At 41.6% G+C, this 27391-nt stretch overlaps 1 protein-coding gene across 1 annotated transcript in view; it reads left to right on the plus strand.

Moving 5' to 3' along the window:
• Window positions 1-14496, plus strand: part of LOC126094796 (uncharacterized) — a 53556-nt gene extending 39060 nt beyond the window's left edge. Inside the window, exons 3-6 of the mRNA XM_049909363.1 lie at window positions 4956-5092; window positions 7341-7405; window positions 8319-8402; window positions 12452-14496. Coding sequence (XP_049765320.1) covers window positions 4956-5092; window positions 7341-7405; window positions 8319-8402; window positions 12452-12573 — 408 coding nt within the window. The 3' untranslated portion in view covers window positions 12574-14496. The remainder of the gene's footprint in view (window positions 1-4955; window positions 5093-7340; window positions 7406-8318; window positions 8403-12451) is intronic.
• The last annotated feature ends 12895 nt before the right edge of the window (window positions 14497-27391 follow it).

Raw genomic sequence — 27391 nt, forward strand, 5'->3', positions numbered from 1 at the left:
AACCTGGCGTTCTACGGATCGGAGTGTGGAATGTCAGATCCCTTAATCGGGCAGGTAGGTTAGAATATTTAAAAAGGGAAATGGATAGGTTGAAGTGAGATATAGTGGGAATTAGTGAAATACGTTGGCAGGAGGAACAAGACTTAGGTGAATACGGGTTTATAAATACAAAATCAAATAGGGGTAATGCAGGAGTAGGTTTAATAATGAATAAAAAAATAGGAGTGCGAGTAAGCTACTACCAGCAGCATAGTGAACGCATTATTGTGGTCAAGATAGACACGATGCCCATGCATACTACAGTAGTACAAGTTTATATGCCAACTAGCTCTGCAGATGATGAAGAGATTGATAAAATGCATGATGAGATAAAAGAAATTTTTCAGGTGGTGAAGGGAGACGAAAACTTAATAGTCATGGGTGACTGGAATTCGAGAGTAGGAAAAGGGAGAGAAGGAAACATAGTAGGTGAGTGTGGATTGGGGGTAAGAAATGAAAGAGGAAGCCGTCTGGTAATATTTTGCACAGAGCATAACTTAATCATAGCTAACACTTGGTTCAAGAATCATAAAAGAAGGTTGTATACATGGAAAAATCCTGGAGATACTAGAAGGTATCAGATAGATTACATAATGGCAAGACAGAGATTTAGGAACCAGGTTTTAAATTGTAAGACATTTCCAGGGCAAATGTGGACTCTGACCACAAGCTATTGGTTATGAACTGTAGATTAAAACTGAAGAAACTGCAAAAAGGTGGGAATTTAAGGAGATGGGACCTGGATAAACTGAAAGGACCAGAGGTTGTACCGAGTTTCAGGGACAGCATAAGGGAACAGTGGACAGAAATGGGGGAAAGAAATACAGTAGAAGAAGAATGGGTAGCTCTGAGCGATGAAGTAGTGAAGGCAGCAGAGGATCAAGTAGGTACAAAGACGAGGGCTAGTAGAAATCCTTGGGTAACAGAAGAAATATTGAAATTAATTGATGAAAGGAGAAAATATAAAATGCAGTAAATGAAGTAGGCAAAAAGGAATACAAACATCTCACAAATGACATCGACAGGAAGTGCAAAATAGCTAAACGGGGATGGCTAGCGGAAAAATGTAAGGATGTAGAGGCTTTCTGCACTAGGGGCAAGATAGATACTCCCTACAGGAGAATTAAAGAGACCTTTGGAGAAAAGAGAGCCACTTGTATGAATATCAACAGCTCAGATAGAAACCCATTTCTAAGCAAAGAAGGGAAAGCACAAAGGTGTAAGGAGTATATAGACGGTCTATACAAGGGCGATGTACTTGAGGACAATATTATGGAAATGGAAGACGATGTATATGAAGATGAAATGGGAGGTGCGATACTGCGTGAAGAGTTTGACAGAGCAAGGAAATACCTGAGTCGAAACAAGTCCCCGGGAGTAGACAACATTCCATTAGAACTACAGACAGCCTTGGGAGAGCCAGTCCTCACAAAACTCTACTACTGGTGAGTAAGATGTATGGGACAGGTGAAATACCCTCAGACTTCACGAAGAATAGAAGACGAGTAATTCCAATCTCAAAGAAAGCAGGTATTGACAGATGTGAAAATTATCGTACTATCAGTTCAATAAGTCACTGCTGCAAAATACTAACGCGAATACTTTACAGACGAATGGAAAACTGGTAGTAGCCGACCTCGGGGAAGATCAGTTTGGATTCCGTAGAAATGTTGTAACACGTGAGGCAATACTGACCTTACGACTTATCTTAGAAGAAATATTAAGGAATGGCAAACCGACGTTTCTAGCATTTGTAGACTTAGAGAAAGCTTTTCACAATGTTGACTGGAGTACTCTCTTTCACATTCTAAAGGTGGCGGGGATAAAATAAAGGGAGCGAAAGGCTATTTACAATTTGTTCAGAAAGCAGAGGGCAGTTATAAGAGTCGAGGGACATGAAAGGGAAGCAGTGGTTGGGAAGGGAGTGAGACAGGGTTGTAGCCTCTCCCCGATGTTATTCAATCTGTATATTGAGCAAGTACTAAAGGAAACAAAAGAAAAATTCGGAGTAGGTATTAAAATCCAGGGAGAAGAAATAAAAACTTTGAGGTTCGCCGATGACATTGTAATTCTATCAGAGACAGCAAAGGACTTGGAAGAGTAGTTGAGCGGAATGGACAGTATCTGGAAAGGAGGATATAAGATGAACATCAACAAAAGTAAAACGAGGATAATGGACTGTAGTCGAATTAAGGCGGGTGATGCTGAGGGAATTAGATTAGCAAATGAGACAAAGTAGTAAAGGAGTTTCGCAATTTGGGGAGCAAAATAAGTGGTGATGGTCGAAGTAGAGAGGATGTAAAACGCAGACTGGCAATGGCAAGGAAAGCAATTCTGAAGAAGAGAAATTTGTTAACATCGAATATAGATTCAAGTGTCAGGAAGTCGTTTCTGAAAGTATTTGTATGGAGTGTAGCCATGAATGGAAGTGAAACATAGACAATAAATAGTTTGGACAAGAATAGAATAGAAGCTTTCGAAATGTGGTGCCACAGAAGAATGCTGAAGATTAGATGGGTAGATCACAAAACTAATGAGGAGGAATTGAATAGAATTGTGGAGAAGAGGAGTTTGTGGCACAACTTGAAAAGAAGAAGGGACCGGTTGGTAGGACACATTCTGAGGCATCAGGAAATCACAAATTTAGCTCTGGAGGGCAGTGTGCAGGGTAAAAATTTTAGAGGGTGACCAAGATATGTATACACTAAGGATGAACCATGGACCTTGTCGTTGGTGGGGAGGTTTGTGTGCCTCAGCGATACAGATGGCCGTACCGTAGGTGCAACCACAACGGAGGGGTATCTGTTGAGAGGCTAGACAAACGTGTGGTTCCTGAAGAGGGGCAACAGCCTTTTCAGTACTTGCAGGGGCAACAGTCTGGATGATTGACTGATCTGGCCTTGCAACCATAACCATAACGGCCTTGTTGCTGGTACGGAGAACGGCTGTAAGCAAGGGGAAAGTACAGCCGTAATTTTTCCCGAGGGCATGCAGCTTTACTGTATCGTTAAATGATGATGGCGTTCTCTTAGGTAAAATATTCCGTAGGTAAAATAGTGCTCCATTCAGATCTCCAGGCGGGGACTACTCAAGAGGACGTCGTTATCAGGAGAAAGAAAACTGGCGTTCTACGGATCGGAGTGTTGAATGTCAGATCCCTTAATCGGGCAGGTAGGTTAGAAAATTTAAAAAGGAAAATGGATAGGTTAAAGTTAGATATGGTGGGAATTAGTGAAGTTCGGTGGCAGGAGGAACAAGACTTTTGGTCAGGTGAATACATGGTTATAATACAAAATCAAATAGGGGTAATGGAGGAGTACGTTTAATAATGAATAAAAAAAATAGGAGTGCGGGTAATCTACTACAAACAGCATAGTGAACGCATTATTGTGGTCACGATAGACACGAAGCCCACACCTACTACAGTAGTACAAGTTTATATGCCAACTAGCTCTGCAGATGATAAATAAATTGATGAAATGTATGATGAGATAAAAGAAATTATTCAGGTAGTGACCGGTTGGTGGGACATGTTCTGAGGCATCAAGGGATCACAAATTTAGCATTGGAGGGCAACGTGGGGGGTAAAAATCGTAGAGGGAGACCAAGAGATGAATACACTAAGCAGATTCAGAAGGATGTAGGTTGCAGTAAGTACTGGGAGATGAAGAAACTTTTACAGGATAGAGTAGCATGGAGAGCAGCATCAAACCAGTCTCAGGACTGAAGACTACAACAACAACAACAACCACTACTGAAATAAGCCTTTCATATCTTGTGCAAGAAACAAAGGAAAACATCAAAATGTCCTTCAACAAATGTAAAGCTGTGTTGCCCAGCATGAAGAAAATGATCAAGATGCTGCCCCACGAGTAAGGAGTGTCCTTGAAAATGGCCTGTAAGGCAAAAATTGGCTAATCGTGTATGATATAATACATTAAATTCATGTCAGAAACAGTTGAGGTGGAAAATTTCAATACTTCCTTTAAGAATGTTTGTGGAAGAGAGCAAATTAGAAAGACGTATTTCAAATTGAAAACCGTGTTTTCTACATAGGAGCGGACCTAAAAGCTGCCTGTTTTGTTTCACCTACGTTGCAGGAGTTCCACTGAGAAGTCCTTACATATCCTCCACGCAGCTCTGGTCTCTCCCCATGCGATTTCCATATATTTGGAGCCCTGAAGAAGAATTCGTGGCCGTCGATTTGCTTCAGACGAAAAGGTGCACGCCAGGATACAACACTGGTTCATTGGGCAACCGCAAACGTTTTTCTATGAAAGCAATGACCTTCTTGTCCCACAGTGGGATAATTGTATTAACATTTGCAGGCTACTTTTGAAAGAATAATGAATTTATTTATTTTATTCCATGTGTCTTACTTTCATTTGAGTGCCCCTTATACTTGGACGAACAGTGTTATGCACTTCATGTAATCCATACGATATTAGAGTGCCTGTGTTGTTCAGAAATGCGATGCAACTACAATGCACGCATATCCGAAGGAACATTGCACCGTACTTCTGAAAACACAAGCACTGCAATGTCGTATTTTTCCTCCGACGCCGGTCAGACGACTTTCAGTTAAAATGTCTCCCCCTGCACGGGAAGTATATACTGGATGTACCCATACACGTTGCAGCCACGTGGTTGACAACATATGGAAGTTTTGTTCGGAAAGCCTAACGGTAAGGCGGCCGCTCGCGATAATAGGGCAACACGGGTTCTAATCCGGTCAGACACAAATTTTCACTGCCGTCATTCCATTATATAGCTCATGGTTGTCCATACTCTCAGTTGCGAACAAATTCCGTGTATTATGCATTTTAGTCATGTAAGGGCCGCTCTACAACCACACGCATTGTGAGAGTGTGTCTGAGAACTATAGATCTATCTGTGACGGCTCCGTTCCTCCGCAGGAGAGGAAGGACTGGTACGTGCTGTTCCAGTACGAGGCGCCAGACTACCAGAGGCTCGGATGCTTCGCCCTCACGCAGACTCCCGGCGAGAATCCGTACGAACTCAACATCAACGGCAGTTTCAGCAGGCAACCTGAGTAAGTGCACAGTGGACACCACGCCACGCAGGAGCGGCATGGCCAAAACGCGGCACCTACTTCATCGTTTCTGTAACATGTGGGACTCTTCTCGCAATACGAAACAGGTTTTTCATTTAAGAACTTTCAGCATTGCAGCGCGTCAGCAATCGCAAGTATCGAAATAATTACGAAAAATCCAGACTACCAGAAATCCTTTCTTTATATCGAAAAGAGGGTCTTGGCAAATGGCAGTACACAGAGGGCCACCTGGTTTGGTTCCATCATTGTCTAGAATACTACATCGATACTGAGACATGTAAATTTATTTAAAATGGCTTTAAATATTTTTTACAGCATCTGCAAACTGTTGAAAAATTTATGCCATGACATCTTTTTTCCTAATATCTTCGGCAGTCACCTTATCTACCTATATAATCTTCAGCATTCTTCTGTAGCAGCATATTTGATAAACTTCTATTCTCTTTTCATCTGGACTATGTATCGTCGATGTTTCAATTGCGTACACGGCACTACACTCCAGATGAATACTTCTAGAAAAGATTTCTTAAGGTTTAAATTCTATATTAACAAATTTATCTTTTCCACTAACGTTTGTATAGTTACTGACAGCCTACATTTCATTTGAGTGGTTGTTTTGCTGCCGGCCGGCCGGTGTGGCCGAGTGGTTCTAGGCGCTTCAGTCTGGAACCGCGCGACCGCCACGGTCGCAGGTTCGAATCCTGACTCGGGCATGGATGTGTGTGGTGTCCTTAGGTTAGTTAGGTTTAAGTGGTTCTAAGCTCTAGGGGCTAATGACCTCACATGTTAAGTCCCATTGATAATTGCGGTTTGTATCCTTCAAGACATTTTTAACTATCATCAGCTCATCACGTCCGATCTCAGAACTAATTAACACTCATAATCGTAACAGGTCCACTTAGAGCAAGCCTAATTTGCGCTACTACCGCCAGTCTTCTACCACTGGCGCGAAATTTTAACAGACATCATCCTTCAGATGTAGAAACACGTTTACCATCTTTCGTTTAAGTCGCAAAATCCCTTCTTGTTATTGCGATTTTTTTTTCATCAGCGTAGCTTTTGACACTGTTTACAATGCAAACAAAACCACTGTTAATGAATGATCGCATTATCCTCTACTTGGAATTAAGGAACTCGTAGACAATAACTAGGTCTAACTATCCAGAGCGACCACATAAAGCAAATAATAGGAAAAGCAGGTGGAAGACAGATTCATAGAAAGAATCTTAAGAAAATGTAACCCACCCACGAAGGAAGTACCTTGTAAGGCGCTTGCTTAAGCGATTCTAGAGTATCGTTCATCAATATGTAATCCTTCCCAGGTACAACTGACAAAAGATCCAACGGAGTGCGGCTCGTTTCGTCACAGGATTGTTAAGTCGGTGCGAGACCGTTACCGTGTTGCTTAACAAACTCCTGTCACTCGATACAAGAGAGGCGTTGCTCTTTATGGAAATTTTTACTAGTGAAATTTCTACAAAAGTACTTTCAAGGAACCATCGTACAATACATTACTTTCTCCCCTCGTGTAACGACCACGAAGAGAAAATTCGAGAAATTAGGGGCAATACAGAGACTTAGCGGCAATCATTCTTCTTCGCGATTAGATCAGGATAGGAGGGATCAGGGGGTGGTACGAGAAGTACTCTCCGCCACACACAATTTGGTGGCTTGCGGAGTATGATGAAGGTGTAGACAACTAAATGCTAGATGGAGTGGTCACGCTGGTTAGGACGAAAAATAACTGAAGAGTAAACTTTCACACGAATGAACAGGAACTGAGATTCAAATGAGAACCTTCCAGTATTTGTAATAGCGTAAAATGCAGTAGGAACAAGTGAGGAAATTTAACGTATGATAACAAAGGGTGATGTTTCTGTAAGTCTTGATGTGAGTTGGCTAAGAACAGCTTCAACAAAGACTTTCACGCATGACAGACTCGCTTATCGATAATGAAGAACATTTTCAGTCTGTATATTTGGAGCGCACAACTGTGTTTTGAGTAAATGAACCAGTCTTTTATTGCGACTGGTAGCGGGAACTTTTTTTTACATCCTATGAAGGCACAGTCACGGAGTTCGACAACATCCACTCTGGATAAAATTCGCTCTTCGACCAATGCTGTAGAGATCGAAGCCCTATGCTCATTCATATTTTTAAATGTTTTTCAAATACGTATTGCTTCATTGAAATAGAAAAAATAATGCCTTATTTACCTTTTTTTCAGTTTCCCTGTGTCAGGTAATGCAGTATTCAAAGGAAACCGAATGATAAAGGTATATGATGGTAAATGTAAGTATGTGTTAAAATATTATTCATATTACATTAAAGATTACGCGGAAAATTTTGTTTCTCTTGCACTTAAGTTTGACGTAAAGAACATCAAAACATATATTATTTACGCTGGGAAATGTCAGTTATTACACATATACTGAAGATACGATTAACAAATAGTCTACATCTTCTCGAATACCAGCAGCAAAGCTTCCTCGAAATTTATGAAATTTTACAAAGTCTAAACTGTTTCAGTACACCTGAATTTTCGCGTATCGTTCAACAAAAATACCCTGCAATGTAAATCGGTACATGGTATTACTAAATATTGACAGTGGTAGTTCAGTGCTTCCATTCTATAAGTGTCACTCTTACTGCATTCCACCAGTGGAGCTCTATCGTGAAATATTTCAAGACCATTTCCCTGAAGTATAATTTCTCCAAAGTCTCAGACATGCCAAACGTGGATATCGTAATACTAGATCACACGTAATAAAGTGAAGGATAATATGTTCCACCAGGTTCCTCGCATATTCATATAGTCTAAAAGCCACAATATTACTTAAGTTACAATATCACTCAAGTTACAATATTACTCATTCACAACCACATAGGAACTAACGGGTCACCATCGGTACGAAGACTGACATTAGAAACAGAAACGACACAAGCAGAATACATTGCAAAGGTGAGCTTACTTGGTCTAGAGAACAAATCTACGCCTAACTTATTTTCCGGATTATTCTGAAAAACAATGAATGTAACTTTCTCCAAGATATCTTACACGTCAGTATCAATATAACTAACCCAAAAATTAATTGTAATTTAAATAAAAAGTAAAATAACACTATGAGCAATTGCTAATTATGTGTTACAATTAGACGTCAAGTAGATCAGAGTACATATATGCTTTTCGCCGTTTTCATTTCAGGGGACAAGGAGTTTACTGGGGACTACAATGTGGTGTACGGAGACAAGGATATATTCATTGATCACTTCTGCTATTTGGGAAATGGTGAGCCTACATGTTATATGCATTCCGATATCTCCAAAACTCTGCCTTTCCATTTGCTCTGTATTTAGGGCAAGTGTAAGTAACAAATAGAGAATGATTTTTATCTGTTTACAGTCCACTTGGTTTTAAATGCACATTGCTCTACATTGTCTGCCTGACGTAAATTTTTATAGCAAATACTTCAAATTACAAACAATGAACTTAATTAATGGAACTTCCATCAAGAGCATTGCTTAAAGTAATGTATTTAGCGGAGTGAATTTTAGATTATTCGTTGTATGAGGATGACGGGTGCACATGTAGCAATGTTGCAAAGGCATACTGTAATTACTTTATATCCACGAAATTCGTCTAATTTGAAGGACAGCTACAATGGTGATTTTCGTATGTCCTCTCTTCTCATACAAGGACTGAGGGACTTCGGCCGTCCACTTACGTAATAAAATGGATCACTACCGCCATCCTTTCGATGTTATTTCTTACATGCCTTCAGGCATTAGCTGACGCTGAGGGGGTTAACTCTAACCGTATACACGATTCATCAGTGGCCAGCATGTATGAAATGGTTTCGCATACTACTTGTAACAGTAGACATACGAGATAAATCTGACTCACAACCAGAAAGTGGAGCACTGAAAGAAGAAGAGAAGAAAATCTTCACCGAACGCTAGATACAAGCTCCGTGGTCCTCAGTAGCCCAAACTGATGAAGAAGACGGAGAAATGGTACGTCGTATCAATAAAATGTCGTTTTTACTAACATTTCGTTAAGTAATTTTGTTGCTACGTTTTCTTCAAATGCGAAAAGTGGTACCTAGAAAATGTATGGTCGAGTTCAAAAGGAATCAAATCTGGTGAAGAAATTGACTGACCTGGGGAAACGCCAAAAGTATGCAGAAGAGCAAGAGAGCAAAAGATTAGCTATCTTCCTACACAGACAAAGATTTCAAAGTAACATATTCAATTTCTGTTAATAACTATATATCTATCTACACCTATTGCAAATAAATGTTAATTGTTTTAGAAGAGTGTATCTCTCATCGTTTCATATATAAAGGTTAGTTCACATTTCATTCACGGACGTAAGCATGTTCCTCGTGGCTGCTGGTATGACTCTTTACGGGCTATGTATTATTTCCCCATCCTTATCAGCGTGATCACAACGTGTGAAGTTGAAAAATGTTTTAAGCTTCTGCCACGAAAGACAGTAGATGAAGTTTCCTAAGCGGGACCTTGAAGCTTTCCGGACGTCGTCCTTCGAGTGATTGTCAGGCTGTTTGTAGTAGTCTCCAGGTCACACTTCTGGATTACGTCCATTTATTAGCAGGGGGTGGGCGGAGGCGGAGGCAGAGCTGAATAATGGCAGCCGGTTTTTTCCCACAGTGCGTCAGCGCAACTAATTACCCGGTAGGGGCTGCCATTGACTGTCGGCGCACGCACGGCCATCACGCTACGTGCGAGCGAGGTCGGCGAACTGCAGGAAGCCGCTGGTTGTGACCGGTCTAGCGTGAACTCAGAGCCGACCGACATCTCGAACCAAGTTGAGAGTGACCGACAAAGCAAGTCTTCCTTGGCACCTCTTGATCAGAAACCTCTCACTGTAGACGTACTCTTTAACGTCAGAAGCTACACTCGAGAACCGCCAAGAATCAGAGAAAACCGACCGTCCTAAGGACTTACGTAAAACATCCGCTTCAGGCGTGTTCTTTCTTTTGATCTTTCAGTATGGCGATTGAGTCGTAGAAGTTGAATTGTTCGCTAGAAATATTCTTCGCTCTTTGACGATGTACACAGATATTTTCAAAAAAATATTCCGTCTAAAGTCATTCGAGAATATAAAGCAATTTCTCAGGTGTCACTTACGGCATCTCTACGTGAACTAAACTCCATATTCCAATAGCTAGTAACTACTTACGACAGCTGGATGGAGCTCGAGCATATCCCTGTTACCTGCTGACCGACAACAAGCTTCAGACCCCTCCCCCAAGTCCAACAAGGCTCTTAGGCCCAGGCGAGCCGTCACTCACGGGCAGGACGTATCCTGTGCCCTGTTTGCTTTCTCCCCTCCAGAAGAAAGTAAAGAGGGCTAATCGAAGATGTACGTATCATCGACGCTCATCAGGCACGAAGCAACAGCTTAGAATAGGCAAACACCAGTAAGAAATAGAGTCACGTCCGTTGAAAACGAACTATCCTGACATTTGTGCTAAATGATTTGGGGAAATCTCAGTCAGGATGTAAAGAAGAGGATCTCATGCACCTCCTGCTCCTGTTAAATTTGCCTCTTCTCTGTAAACCATTACACCATACACCTCACACGGTTTCCAATACAGACATACATCACAAATCTGCATGATGGAAGAGATACACCGGCTCTCATCTTCAACATTTTCGTCTGTTCGTAGGAGCACTGCAACGTAAGAAAATCCAAAGCTCAATATACAAATACAGGACTTCGTACAGTACATTATAACCACAACAATAAATTTTGACAGAAAATACGTTCTGACAGAAACACTACACTACAATGTCTGTTGTAATTGGCAAAGCAGAGGTTGGGCGATACACCAGAAAGAAACTACTTGTCGTAACGAAATTTCGTCACAGAACGCCAGACCAGACTATCCAGGATAGTCCTTTCACTATTCCACAACATCATATTCCACCAACGGGAAATTTGTAATTAATGGAAAGCTCCAGAATGAGATTTTTACTCTGCAGCGGAGTGTGCGCTGATATGAAACGTCCTGGCAGATTAAAATTGTGCGCCAGACCGAGACTCGGACTCGGGACCTTTGCCTTTCGCGAGCAAGTTCTCTACCAACTGAGCTACCCAAGCCCCCGACTCACGACCCGTCTTCGCAGCTTTACTTCCGTCAGCATAACGTCTTCTAACTTCCAAATTTCACAGAAGCTCTTCTTCACTGTGGAAGCACCTCTAGGCTGTGGCAAAACCATGTCTCCGTAATATCCTTTCATCCAGGAGTGCTAGTTCAGCAAGTTTCGCAGGTGAGCTTCTGTGAAGGACGGGCGTGAGTCGTACTTGGGTAGCTAGGGTTGGTAGAGCACTTGCCCGCGAAAGGCAAAGATTCCGAGTTCACATCTCGGTCCAGCACGCAGTTTGAATCTGCTAGGAAGTTTCATATCAACGCACACTCCGCTGCAGAGTGAAAATCCCATTCTGAAAACATCCCTCAAACTGTGACAGAGCCATGTCTCCACAATATCCTTTCTTCCGGGAGTGCGAGTTCTGCAAGTTTCGCAGGAGAGCTTGTGTGAAGTTTGGAAGGTAGGAGACGAGGTAGTGGCGGAAGTAAAGCTCTGAAGACGGGTCCTGAGTCGTGCTTGGGTAGCTCAGTTGGTAGAGCACTTGCCGCAAAAGGCAAAGGTCCCGAGTTCGAGTCTCGGTCCGGCACACAGTTCTAATCTGCCATGAAGTTTCAGATGGAAAGTTACTGGCACTATTGCTGCTAGATTTACGCACCAAATACCAACTTGACATTATGGAACATTTGTTCATTTTAGAAATGACGATTTTCTGGCGCGAAATATCGCGAATTCTGACAGTTCCCTTATCTGCAGAGACTAAATCAGGCACCTTCCGTAAAAGTGAAAAAGTTGGGGACTCAGATGTTCCAATAACAGTTCATTGAAAAACCACTGGCCAACTTAATCACGTGAAGATGTAATTCGGAAGCCTTACGATTTGCACACAATTAAGCTTTTAAGTATAAAGTTGCAGAACGTGTTTGCTAATAGTCTGACTAGACCATTTTCACAACTGTGCAGCGTTTGTACGTTGTTGTACTATTCTGTAGTAGAGCAACGTGTTCTGGCGCTCTGTATAGTTTCCAGTAAATCTCTAGTGATCTCTTAGCTGTTTAGATGACGCTCTGACAGAAAATCTGAAACTGCATTTCGGATCAACTGTTTTATATTCACTACTTTGTTGAGAACGTAGTACATACACAAGCAAAGTACATGTCCTTAGTTTTATAGAAATGTGAGATGGATAGCTCCCATTTCGTATAAATAACTTTTCTTTTGCAGAAATGGCCCAGATCTTCACAACTGACAAGAAGCCCAGCGCTGAAGTGCTCCAACGAATCTGGAAAGTCGTTGACGAACATCCTGAAGTGGAAAAATCCAAATTCAAGGAAGCAATCTGCTAATGCTTTACTTGTTGACAAATGGAAGTTCGAGTAAGCTGTTTCTAAGATTTGTAATCTGTGTTACCTTCCAATGAGCTTCCTTCTATTGAGTGATAACTGAACACATACAGGACTCAGCTAAACCCAATCTTTACACATATGTTACACAGATTGTTTTATAGATTATTAATGATATTGAAAGTTTCATTATTTGACAGCAGTAAATAAAATAAGTGAATAAGTACTGAGTAAATCTCTTATGCAAGGAATAGGAAATACGCTGTTTCGAAATGACTGTCAGAACCCACAAGCTGGAAAACTATATTGATAATAAATAAAACTCTGTTTACTTTCTCATAATATCGACACATATCACGAAACTTACGGCAACAGATTGATGACAAGTACATTTTTGTAAGAGATCAGGATATAATGTGAAATAAGGTCAACTATGGCGACGTCCAGAATACGCCTGCAACAGCATATGTCACTACGATCTTTTAGGCGAACTTCAGATCTCCTCAAATTCAGTTGACTGACTGAGAATATCAATCAGTATATGGAAACCAGAAAGAGTGGAGACTGGTGGAGTTCTCAAACTCATTTTATCTATTTGTCACGAAGTACACCTAAAAGAAAAGAAGGTACACAAGAATAGACCAGCATACACGAGTAGGCCTATACGTCATTTACATTATGTAATCGTTAGAGAAAGATTTAGGTACTGAGTATAGGACTGGGAGGCATACTTAGGAATGAATACGAATTAAGATCATGACGTAGTTCAATAAAGAGAACAGAAAATGGTAGTGGGATATTTGCAAAATGTAACTGAATAAGGTAAAGTAGAAACCCTTTAAACATTTTCCATCACGCTGTCGAAGGAGGCCCAAAGGGATAAATGCGAAACGTCCTAGACTATCAGTGTGGAAACTAGTACTTCATACAGCAGACCACGTAAATATACGGTTCAATAAAACACCACTTGAAAAAAAAATACACAAACAGAATGTTTCACTTGTACAAACAACGAGTTTGCTGTTCACCTGTCTTAGAATGATGAAGAAAGTGGATCACAATGAATTAACCCAGCAAAAGTACTTCAACCGTAATCACTCGATAACTGAAACTGTCATATCTAGGCAGAAACAATACTATAGCTGAAAATAACCAAGTGAAATCTGTATTAGCCGTAGTTAATAAAATTAATGTACAAGTAATTCCTAGAAAGGAATTTTTGGATTGTTTTTACCTTGTCTAGGATTGTTCCTACATAAAAATAAGCTTATAGAAATCATTTCAAATGCTTTTATTAAAACGTAGAAGTACCGTTAAAAGTAAATGACTGAAAAGTATAGCGACGAACGTTAAGAAAAGAAAATGTTGGATTCACTACTTGACAACCACTGATAAAAAAATGTGATTTCATAATTTATCCACTGTGTTGAACTCTTGTTTCAAAATACAGGGGCTGAGAAGTATATAGAACCAAAGAAATTAGTGTTCACACTGATTTGGTATTTTCAGATTTCTCTGCTCTGGAAGACAACATGAAATGGTAATTTAACAAATCATAATACATTCTTATTTGTTACCGTACTGGACACTCAAGCAAGCAAACCTTGTCGACAAGTTTAATAAAAGCTGTTAGATGCATTTTCTCTGTGAATTAACGTTCTGGCTATCTTCATATCAGAGAAACACTTTTTTACTATTTTTGCGTAAAATGTGTAAATTTTCCATTGGAATAAAAATTCTCTTTAAGTCAGATTTCCAGCACTCTTCTTTTTGCAAATTGAAAAAATCGGTTTAATTTTTGCGTATTGCAAGTCTGCTAACAGTTTACTATCTTCCGTTTATATTCACTCATTAACTGTAGCTTTTTTATAGATATCCTAAACCAAGAGAATTTCTTCTGCACCGGTGCAATATGTGACACTTACAATGGTTTGTGCGACGATCTGTGACCTTTGGCACTGATTTCTTTAAGAAGGAGAAAGTTTCTCAAAAGCCGGCCGCAGTGGCCGAGCGGTTCTAGGTGCTACAGTCCGCGCGACCACTACGGTCGCAGGTTCGAATCCTGCCTCGGGCATGGATGTGTGTGATGTCCTTAGGTTAGTTAGGTTTAAGTAGTTCTAAGTTCTAGGGGACTGATGACCTGAGAAGTTAAGTCCTATAGTGCTCAGAGCCATTCGAGCCAAAGTTTCTCAGAATTCAAGTAAATGTGTAAACACGTACACACAAGCAAACTGCAACGCCAGCTTTTCACTTTTCACTCCGTCGTGTTCACTTAACGTAATTTAATGTACGTAATTGTAGCCATAGGGTCTGAAGGGGTTAAAAATTATTGAGATTGTATCGCCTTTCTACTAGGAGAGATTGTTGTGCCGGGAATATAGTGTACCTAGCAACCCGTCGCTTTTCCTGTCGATGTTTCAGTCCAGTAACTGATTTTAAAATCTCATGAAAGAATACCAACTAGAGAGCGCCATAGCTCTAAAGAGGCATTTTGATCAGTGCTTGTAAATATTGCGACTGATACATATTTATGTTCAGCGTAATAAACTAAAATTTCTTGGAGGATGCTGTTAATTCTTTAGTTACAAAGTTCTGTGGTGAGTAAAATTCTGTATACTTTAAAATTTATTATCATAATGCGTCAACGATTCAGCCACACTTCGTCGGTAAGCAGAAGAAGGTGTTCTGTAACGGAGCACGTGGTATTGACAAATGAATGAGTTTTTTTATAATATTATAACAATTTTCTCTGTCGTGAAAATGGAAATTTTTGTTGCTCTCTAATAGCTTCTGTATCAAAATGTTTTTAACTTGTAACTGGTTTTTGAAAATATTTCTTCTTAATTTCATTTTACTTAGTGATTACTGGTGTGCAGTCGATTAATAACGGGACACGTAACTATTGAATACAGCATTGATAAGATTCTCACGATTGTAACACCTTCAAAAAGCAGTTTGTACCTCGGAACAGCTTCTTACAGTTCTGAAAAGTACATTATTCCGGGTCAATTTTGTATTTTAAAAGAAAGACTGCAGCACGCATAAAGTGAAAGCTGGTTGCTGTGTATTCAAAATGTGATCAGAAAATATATTAAACGCCTGTTACAGGGCTGGCTATGGGCGAACATCTGATAAGTGCCCCAAGGTACAACACGCCCCGCTACCACACAGCACCGAGGTGTATAGCACGCTCATCCACAAACACCGTATTTTCCGACAGTTTAGCACAACAAATCTTTAAAAAAATTATGTGTTTCCGAGATATCTTTAAAACAATCAGTTAAACCGCAATAATGCTAGTACAACATCCAAAAGCACCAAACACCACACGTTAGCTTCATAAGGTTTTAGATAAATACGGCGGCTGTTTGCTTTGCGTATGTCAAAAACAACGACAGAAAAGTTTCCACACAAAATAATGTTCTCTCTCTGACGACGAACTAAAAATCAGAGAATTCACCAAAATAAAATAGCGTTTAATGTCTGTGTTATTTATCAAAACAGGTAAAGATTTCACTGTCTCTGTACAAAACACACACAGCTCGCTTATTGGCATTATTGATGGAACTTACAGGCAAAGCCGCACTCTTCTATGGCTATAGTTTGATTTTTGTACGAAATTTTAAATAAATTGTTGTCTACAATATTTTTCATAATATGTTAATATATATTCTGGGGCAGTGCAAAATGCATGTGCTTAGGTTATTGGCAATACTGGGTCGAGGGTGTAGCCACGACATTAGGAAGCACACGAGCATTTATGTCAACACAGTGAAATATGACTCGTTTGGAGATTGCAGAGGTCTCCAACACGTCTGAGAAGCACATACCCATTTCTGTTGACTTAGGAAAATGTGACACACATGGAGATCGTTTCAGTGTGCAAGACAATGGAGCATAAAAAGGAACCATCTCACGTTACCAAAAAATCTAAATCCATCGATAACAAGAGAGATTTCTGTTACCTTCAGTTACATGTCTGTCTCCAGCAACATACAAACAACTTCAGCGAGAAGTGAACTGGCTGAAAATGGCTGGTCGTCTGGCTCTTTTCTTCTCTACAACTGATCAGCACTCCCAGGAATGATCGATTAATTTCAGTTCTGTTAAACTGTTCACGACTGCAAAATGTAGCTGTCTTCCACGAAATATGTCTACAACAAATACTTACGAATGACAGTGAAAATACTGTTCAGCAATGGCAGCTCGTTCCCCTTGACGAAACAGGATTCTTACCTGGTAATGAACTGCTCAATGCCGCAGACGTTTCATTCTCTCCGTTTATTGTTGGTAACTATCTTGTGGTGGCTGATTGAACAAATTACTCGCAATTCCCATTTACAGAGACATTAATTTTCATGTGCATGACTTTTAATTCACATTGTAGATACTGAGGCCAGAGCTGGCAACCTGTTACATGTGGGTTTTGAATTAACCGCTGGTAGCAATGCAATTTCCTTCTGGTAAATTGTCGTACCTGATAGTGCAGTTCTTCTGCCGACTTCTGGAGAGCAGGTCATCTACACTGTGAGAGTAAACGTATCCTGTCTGTATGTAATTTTTTGGTCTCCAAGTATTTTTAATACCTATTTATCCTTTCTGTACACGAGTTCAAGTGCTGTGTCATGTGAAGTCTTAACTTCAGGTAAGTGATAAAATGTTTAAAAGTTTTGTACATCTGAAAATTGAGGCTTATCTCTAAGTTAATATAAAGTGGCGATATATGGGACTACCTGTAACAATTTCTTGGGACCTTGGTGTTACCTACATCTCCATCTACGTCATACTCCACAAGTCACGTAATGGCGTGGTACATTTCATAGCACTAACCGAGCCCTCCAACCCTACTCCACTCATCAATATCGCGTGCGAAAATTGATTGTCTTTAAGCCTCTCCATTGACGCCCGGATCGCGAGGATGGAATAAACCTCTATAAAAAAAGAACCTCAATCTCAAGATGCGCTGCGCGCTGATCAGATGCAAGACAGTTGACCTATTTAGCCTTTCTGTACACGAGTTCAAGTGCTGTGTCATGTGAAGTCTTAACTTCAGGTAAGTGATAAAATGTTTAAAAGTTTTGTACATCTGAAAATTGAGGCTTATCTCTAAGTTAATATAAAGTGGCGATATATGGGACTACCTGTAACAATTTCTTGGGACCTTGGTGTTACCTACATCTCCATCTACGTCATACTCCACAAGCCACGTAATGGCGTGGTACATTTCATAGCACTAACCGAGCCCTCCAACCCTACTCCACTCATCAATATCGCGTGCGAAAATTGATTGTCTTTAAGCCTCTCCATTGACGCCCGGATCGCGAGGATGGAATAAACCTCTATAAAAAAAGAACCTCAATCTCAAGATGCGCTGCGCGCTGATCAGATGCAAGACAGTTGACCTATTTAGCCTTTCTGTACGCGAGTTCAAGTGCTGTGTCATGTGAAGTCTTAACTTCAGGTAAGTGATAAAATGTTTAAAAGTTTTGTACATCTGAAAATTGAGGCTTATCTCTAAGTTAATATAAAGTGGCGATATATGGGACTACATGTAACAATTTCTTGGGACCTTGGTGTTAACTACATCTCCATCTACATCATACTCCGCAAGCCACGTAATGGCGTGGTACTTTTCATAGCACTAACCGAGCCCTCCAACCCTACTCCACTCATCAATATCGCGTGCGAAAATTGATTGTCTTTAAGCCTCTCCATTGACGCCCGGATCGCGAGGATGGAATAAACCTCTATAAAAAAAGAACCTCAATCTCAAGATGCGCTGCGCGCTGATCAGATGCAAGACAGTTGACCTATTTAGCCTTTCTGTACACGAGTTCAAGTGCTGTGTCATGTGAAGTCTTAACTTCAGGTAAGTGATAAAATGTTTAAAAGTTTTGTACATCTGAAAATTGAGGCTTATCTCTAAGTTAATATAAAGTGGCGATATATGGGACTACCTGTAACAATTTCTTGGGACCTTGGTGTTACCTACATCTCCATCTACGTCATACTCCACAAGCCACGTAATGGCGTGGTACATTTCATAGCACTAACCGAGCCCTCCAACCCTGCTCCACTCATCAATATCGCGTGGGAAAATTGATTGTCTTTAAGCCTCTGTATTGACGCCCGGATCGCGAGGATGGAATAAACCTCTATAAAAAAGGAACCCCAATCTCAAGATGCACTTCGTGCTGATCAGATGCAAGGCAGTTGAGGTGGAACAGTCGTTAGCGGGCAACCTCTGGGGAACCTGCCGCACCACAGTTGTATAAGGCTTACTCAGGCACGCGGGGCTGTGTCTGAGTGGGCCATTATTTCCCAGCTGCTCGTGGGACTAGGATAGATCCTCCGAAATTTTCTTTTCCTCCTCCCAGTGGAGATCGTGGGCCACTGGAAGGCAGTAACACCCAAACTAGTAAGAGGACTCATGTAGCCAGCCCTCCAGGTGCGGGAGTAAATAAGGAAAACGCAGTAAAGAGTAACAGAACACAGGCTGGTAATCAGAATATGTTTTTAATAATAAAAAGTATAGAAGGAAATTTAGATAAAGTCTTCCCTTTCTACATCCAGAAAGGCTTAGGAAGTTTTGCCAGGACTCTAAAATCTGTACAGATTTTGCGAAATGGCCCGCTGTTGGTTGAAACATTCAGTTCGCAACAAGCTATTAACTTACAGAGTGCTAAGTGGCTGGAGAAATATGCCATCGAGGCAGAGTCCTACAGCACCTTGAACTTAACCAAAGATTTTGTGTGATATAGTGACCTAGTTGATATTCCTATCGAAAAACTGAAGAGCGCCTGCTCTCCAGAGGGAATTATTGATGTTCAGAACGTTATGAAAATGGTGGATGGAGACCTGGTGAAACCCGACTCTTCTATTCTTACCTTCAATACGCCCAAACTTCCAGAGCACGTCAAGGTAGGCTTTCTTCACCTAAACGTATGACCGCATGTCTCAAACCCAATGAGCTGTTTTAAATGCCATCTATCATGGCAGAGCGTAAAGGAGAAGCGACGTACAGCAACTATGGTAAGGTCGCTCATGAAGGAGTTGGTTGCTCGTCACCTGCCAAATGTAACAATTACTCTGGAAACCACGCTGTTTCGAGGAAGGACTACGGAATCTTTCTAGAGGAACACAAAGTACAGGAAATTAAAACAACAAAGCGTGTACCTTATGGTGAGGCCTAAAGATCTGTACTTCGGTACAGCCTCCCGCATTTTCTGCATGTTTCGCGTCACTGCTTCAGAAACTTACTTCAAAAGCTTGTGCCTCTCCACAAATGGAGGTAGCGAATGGGAGCACTAACACCTGTAAGTGCCAGTGGACTTACAAGGTAGCAAGTTCTTCAGAGTCTGCAGTCCCCCTACAACAGCAGAAAAAGGTACAGTGGCCAACATGGGAGAGCCCCAGGCACTTCCAACGGCTGAGGCTCTTCAGAAGCCCAGCATGGCCATCACTGCTTCTACTCCAGCTCCAGCAAACCTCGCAAAACAGAGGAAAGCTAATGTCCAGTAGCAATAATAGCTGAAATCAGGTAGTGAACCGTCGTACCATGTCGACATGATTCTCTCTGATGCTTCATCTGAATCTTCCCCAGAGCTGATGGAGAATGAGGTATGTGTGGACCAATCGTCTCGCCCCTAGACTGGACATCCACCTGCTGCAGTGTCCCCACACTGGCAATGAGACAGGATGAAGGCGCTGCCCCTGTAATACACGGGTCCCATAGTTCAGTGGAACTTTCAGGGTTTGAGGGCACACTTGGAGGTAGACCACTGCGTCTGTGTCCAGGAGACTAATTTCCATCAATCGTACATCCCTGAGCTCATTGTTCTCCACAAAAAGGACAACGTGAGTGCAGAGAGTGCTCGAGGAGAAGTAGGTATTTTCGTCAGAACCGACTACCACTCCTCACCTCTCTCAAATGTTCAAATGTGTTTGAATCTATAAGGGACCAAACTGCTTAGGTCATCGGTCCCTAGACTTACACACTACTTAATTAAACTAACTTATGCTCAGAACAACACACATACCCATGCCCGAGGGAGGACTCGAACTTCCAGCGGGTCTACTCTCTCCTTACAACGAATTTACAAGGTTGCTATATCAATGCACATGCGTCATCTGTTGACAATACGTTCCCTTTAGCTGTCCCCACAAGATGCGCTTGGCGAAGAGGCTCTCGACGACTTTATTAACAGTTCCCCCACCCCTTCATCCCCTGTGGAGATTTTAATGCACACACTGCGCTTTGGGGTCTGCAACTACCTACCCCAAGGTTAGAGAAATTGAGAGACTTCTCGTATCGTCATGTGCTTATTTTCTAAGTACGGGACAGAGCAGACACTTCTGCGCTGCAATTAAATCGACCTCTGCCATCAGTCTCTCGCTTTACTCTCCAGCCCTTGTTCACACTGTTCAATGGGAAGTGGCCGATGACTTGCACGGAAGTGATCACTTCCTGATCTGGATTCACCTGCCAGATGGAGTGGAACCCGGTAGGAACCAGCTGCGATGGGTGATCAGTAGATCAGAGTGGACACGTTACAGTCACGTAGCCCATTTTGAACATCGTAGACCAAGAGGAGGTAGTGGCAGCAGTACCAGAACACCATTAATCGTTCCACGAAAAGTTCTGTTGTATGGGAAACCGTCATGAGAATTTCTGGATAGGAGGGAGGTGTCCCACGGTTACTGTAATGGGGAACGGCACTCTCCAAATCGATCTGCGAGACACTGCCCAGGTTATGGCGGTTTGTTTTGTAGCTGTTACTGCAACTGTCAGTCAGTATCCAGGTTTCGTCGTAAAGCAGTTGATGACAAGAGCAGTTTGGACTTCCAGTCCACCACTGATGAAGACTACAACAGCCCTTTCCTGAGTGAGAGCTTGATTCTGCATTGTCTGTGGTTTTTGACACATCCTCTGGTCATGACAAAGACCATTACAGTACAATGCGGCACCTCAGAAGGCGAAACAAAGATATCCTCCTCATACATTTTAATGCTGTTTGGGTGGTAGGTCACTTTCCCGACTCGTTGTGTGAGGCAATTTTAATTCCTCTTTTAAAACCTGGCGAAGGCCATACGTACCGGAGTAGCTATTGCAGTGTTGCCTTCACTAGCAGCCTGGAAAAGACCCTGGAGGGGATGGTCAACTGTTGGGATGCGACCTCCGAGTTTCCTTTGCTACCGTGAGGCGATATGCAAATGAACTGTTTACTGAACTCGCAATTCTATTGTAAATTACCCCAATTCTTGTGCACTTTGTGACATCTGCCTGTGCAAGAAGAAGTGGACTGGGTGGGGTCGCTTGCCGCATAGAAAGTAGTGACAGATCTAAATTATTAACATCAAGTTAACCTCACTAAAATTTTTGACTAGGTTGTAGGATAGGATTGGTGTGTTAATGTAGGGAGTCTGAAATATCGGGAAAGACAATTAGGTGTATTTCATTTGAGAATTTACCTATGCTCATAGATCACATTAACGAGGTGATACCTCTTGAAGGTGAGCAGTTTAATAACTTAATAAGGAGAAAGAACAAGAATCTACAACTATAAAACCTAGCGATGTGGATTGGCGTTTCCTCTTAACTGAATGAGAGCACATGATTCTAGGTCACATACTTTCCATCTGTATCTAATCACAGAAATAATGCAAGAATGTGCTGCGATTCTCAGTAGGTTGATGGCCAATTGTTTAACTTCTATGAACCGCAAGGCTGGTCGTATTACGTCCGGAGCTGCGTGTATTACATATTCTGCTCTTCTGCTCAACGACAGGGTCCCCAGCGGGCTGTTCTCCTCTTGTTGTTATGCAAATCAGGTGTGATGTCTCTGTAGCAACAGCAGCACGCATACGTGACACAATCCCGCGAAATTATCCAGAATTCCGGATAAGGTACACAGTTACTCCGCAGTCACTCTGTACCTCCAGGTGCAGAGTACTGAGTCCTTCATGAAAAGACACTGACACGCAATTGTCTACTTTCTACCAAAAAACCTAGAGCAGTGTTCTGTTCCGCTGGCGTGGCTCTCCAATTGTAACATTTTAACAAATTTTTCACCAATGACTGCTACTCCCGTTCGACTATGAGTGCATGGGAAACACCTCTTACGTCTGGGAAAACGCGGTGGCCTATGCGAATCGCCGCTCGTCCGAAGAAGTTTTCAGATGTTTCCTTGGCACCAATGTCTAAATGGACAAATTCCACTCCTATGTCACACGCTCAAAAAATATGGAGTGGGGGATTCGCGGAGGTACATTCCTTGCTGGCAATACCGCCTGCGACGCTTTTGTGAGGACAAGGCGACACAGCCAAGGGGGAAAAACCGTCTACCTACGTTATTAACTTTGGGGAGACACTCTGCTTGCGTCGCAGTGTTCTTCCGGAAATGCTACCTGCCTGTCGGGTGGCATCAAAGCCCTGCCATTGGAGACTGCCCTGGCGGTACCACCACCTCCTGGAGTGCTGGAGGTTGCAAAATTCGACCTTTGGGCTGACGCACCGCTGGATTTCCGCCACCTGCTCTCTGAGTACAATTCCGCATGAAACTCTATCCACGAAAATTATTTGCACTTAACGCAATGCAGTACATTCTCATTACTCATTCCTTACTCATCTCTGTTAGCATAGCGTGATGAACAGCAAATTTGTTCACATCCATGCTGCTGGTTGTCATTACTGCTCTAATTAATTACTGAAAATGCAAAGTGGCGATTGATTGGACGTTGCAGTCCCAGTGCATAGCTCATATAGGTTGCCACCTGGCACCATCGTCTTGCCAGGATATTGGAATCCAGGCAACTCCTTAGTCACTTTCAGTGTGGCTCCACCTTTGATAACCTGGCCGTCCTGGAGGTGGGCATACAACAGGCTTTCCTGAACCGGCGTCACCGTCTATGTATTGTTTTTGACATCATGAAGGCCTACTTTACTACTTGGTGGCATCTTATCCCCGAGCAGTTTCACAAATGAGGTTTTCGTGGATGTCTTCCCAATTTTATTCGGTCCTTTCACTCGCCAGGTGACGCCCTGTGTTATCAGTTTGAGCAGGAGTATGGTGCCCCTTAAGGTAGTGTTTTAAGAGTGGCAGTCTTTGCCATAGGTATTAATGGCGTTACGTCACTGGTGAAAAGTCCAGTCCAGTGTTCTTTGTTTGTGGATTAACTCTCTGTGTTTTCCTCTTCTTCAAGCCTTGCAACGACAACATGCCAGTGGCAACTAACTCTTCGACGTTTGGATGAATGGGCGCATAAGAGTAGTTTTAAGTTTTCATCCAAGGAGTCTGTGTGTATTCTTTTTGATGAGTATGATGTGGAACTATGAGCCTCATGGAAAATGGGTGACCCAGCTGAGTCACGCAATTTTAATCTTATTCTCATCAAGAGGTATGGCCATAGTTGCACGCGTTGGTCACGTAGGCTGACGTGAGGATCAATGAACTATACTTGACGGGATGTATCTGGAACATCTTAGGTGATTAGAAAGTTAGTAGTATAACTGCCCACGTCGTGTTGTGCCGACTCCACTGTAGCTTGAATGGATTTTTAAGTTTGTTTTATATGCCCGACTTCTAATTTCACCACACACGTCTCCAGGGTTGAGCAGTTATTGCTCGATGACGACACGCAATACAGTTTGTTAAAGCGGAGTTCGCCGTTATTAATTATGTTTTTAGATTTAATTTTATTACTCGTACAGAGTCTCAACGTTCCTTTGTTTAACAGTGCGTCGTCAAAATAAGTATGAAATGCTAATGTCTCTGCAATACATAATGTCGACTATTGAGTTAAAGTTCGTACCTATTTCGCCATTGCCGGCCGTTGTGGCCGAGGGGTTCTAGGCGCTTCAGTCAGGAACCTCGCGACCACTACGGTCGCAGGTTCGAATCCTGCCTCGGGCATAGATGTGTGTGATGTCCTTAGGTTAATTAGGTTTAAGTAGTTCTAAGTTTTAGGGGACTGATGACCTCAGCTGTTAAGTCCCATAATGCTCAGAGCCATTTGAACCAAGTTAGTACTCCTGTACATTCACAGGCAAACATTCACAGGTCACACTGATAACGTTTCTTGAAGGAAAGACACAATTTCACCTTTATGCAAGACAGGTGTCCCCTCTGATCATTTAATCACTATTCCTACTGTTGAATCATGTAGACTGATAAGCAACATTCCCTACAAACATCGCTCCTACAGTATTAAATATATTTAGTATATGCATGTGTTAATCTTATCATGGTTAAAAATTTATTTAGTATATTTTTGAAAAATAAAGGTCAGAACCTGTCTTGCTTTGTGGTAAATAATATACTTCGACTACAAGAAAAATTGAAGCTCACCGATTTTCAAAATCGGTGAACTGAAACACATGTGTCGCATGAACCCTAAGTAGATTCATTTTTTCATGTGAGACTAGGATTCTCGGGGCTAAATTTTTAATTTTAGAATGACTTCATCTATATGGCAATTATGTAAAAGAGTATAACAAACCAATGCCAACAAACATTCATTTTTCTGACAACGAAAAACATGACATATCGCACACAATTGTCGACATAAAATTTGAAGATGGTTTTCACGTACTACATCCCAATGTTTTGTACATTCTGTGAAGTTTCCTGGGGTATATGTGTCCCACTACACACAAATAATGTACCAACCAGTAAAATCACTGAGGTGTATAGTAATGTTTCAAAACAACGTCTATCATGTCCAAGAAGACACATTTAGTTACCTCAGACATTCTTGGAATGCAAAAGATGGTGTTTTGATTTGATTTTAGTGAAACAGATTCACTCACTATAAACACACACTGCTCCATTCTATCACTCGTAGCCTTCTATAAAAGTGCCACTCGGTAGATAGTATTTTTTCCCAAGTTCCGAATGCATCTCTCTAGATGGTAGCGCCAGACAGACACTCAAAACTGAGTATAACTTTAGTGGAACATCATGTCAACGGCGAAAATATTAAAATACTTTCATATCCTCCTCATTTGCTGAAAGAAAAGATGTTAAAACAGAAAGAATTACCAACGACAATGCCTTAGGATTAAATAGCCTTTTCATCGGGAAACAGGGCCATTTGAAGTAGTTGCGGATGGAACATCGTTGCAGTGTGAAACTGATAAGAGCTCGAATTATTTTTTGAAAGCTTTTCCATAATACCGAGCAAGGTGGCCCAGCGGCTAATATGCTGGACTCGTAGTCGGGAGGACAACGGTTCAGCTCTAGGTTTCCCTAAATCGCTCTAGTCAAATGTCGGCTTGGTTCCTATTCTTGGAACAATCAGAGCTTGTCCTCTGTTACTGATGACCTCGATGTCACGGGACATATCCATGATCCTCTTTTTCATTGCGGATTACTTATGAGTGGATAGTGCCGGCGTAGTGTCTGAAGATGTTTGAAGGAAACTGTAGCGGTCTGGTATGTAATGACTGCTTTGGAGGTATGGTAGAAACTTTATTGTGCCTGTCAACAAACTTAGAGCAGCTACTGGCGCACACGCTCCTCATTCGGCACAGCTTGGCGTCGCTCTACGGACTACAAAATGATCCTTGTAGCAGGTAACATCGTTATGGCGTCTAGTCTTTTGATGGACCAGTGCTGTTACAAAACCAAAGGACTGACTACTTGGAGATTTCAGTTTCTTCACACTCCTAGTCTAGGATCTCAACCGCTGCGCCACCTTCTTCGGTGTTTTATCCAAACCTCACTCGAAAGATCTTGTAGATGTAAACACTTAGCGGGAATATAAACCTTCATTAAAAAAAAAAAAAAAAAAAAAAGAAAGAAGAAAAAAAAAAAGAAAAACTTTCACACATCTGCTTTGGAATTTAGATTATCGCCAGCCTTTCTTTTGTGCTCCGTTCCATGTGATAAACAAGCTCATTGCATTGATAAATTTATAATTGTATCAGTATGCTCTAATACGCTTGTAACCCAGAAATAGATATTCGTTGTGACATTTCCTGTCATAGAATTGCACACATTGCGTGACCAGTTCCTTAGATGTCCTCAGATGCAGAGAATACAAAGGCCTGTTTATAATCACCAGCTGTCAGAAGACGTTCCCGCTGGAACAAAGGAATGCTGTGAATGTCTTTGGGATGTAGGAAACCTCCTCACTTATCGGCACTGTTGGATGTTTGTCACGATAGTCGTCGGTGGGAAGGCAGACGACCAGCAGCTGCCATCATTAAGAGAAGGAGCTTTCCACATTCCCTCCCGTCAAGGTTACATAACGTTGTCTTGTCGGTTTAAAACAGCATCATCCCTACATGAGTCAGTTATGTGACGATTTCCACTATTGCCTGCTACAAAATGTTCTTATCTCTCTACTTATTTATCAACGAACAGTGCAGGAGCTATTCAATAGATAAGACATAAACATGGTTTTCCGAGTCGGTTCTTCGCTTTTTAAGACAACACTAGCGTCTACATTTAACAGGCTCTATACCGACTTCCAGTCCTATATATTCCTTCCTCACTTGTATCTTATCTCGAAGGCTTTTTGCACATAGTGGAAAAATTTCTACCTGCTGACAAAATAGAAAGGGGGTTGTGGCTTGTTCCTTGAGGACTGTGTAGCATGTAGTATGTTCTCTGGCTACAAATTACAAGGTACTGAGCTGAGACTGTACGTTCGTCTCTTTAACTGAGGTCTGTCTCGCGAACTCCGTTCCGAACAATGGAGATTGGCAACTGTCGTTGGAAGTTTGATGTGTCCTTGATATCGATAATCTTGTATTATGGTCTTGGAGTTCGCTGCTACCGGTCATTCACAGATTTGGTTTCCTTTCTGGACCTATCGT

Source organism: Schistocerca cancellata, chromosome 8 (assembly GCF_023864275.1).
Source record: "Schistocerca cancellata isolate TAMUIC-IGC-003103 chromosome 8, iqSchCanc2.1, whole genome shotgun sequence".
In the NCBI taxonomy this organism is placed as follows: domain Eukaryota; kingdom Metazoa; phylum Arthropoda; class Insecta; order Orthoptera; family Acrididae; genus Schistocerca; species Schistocerca cancellata.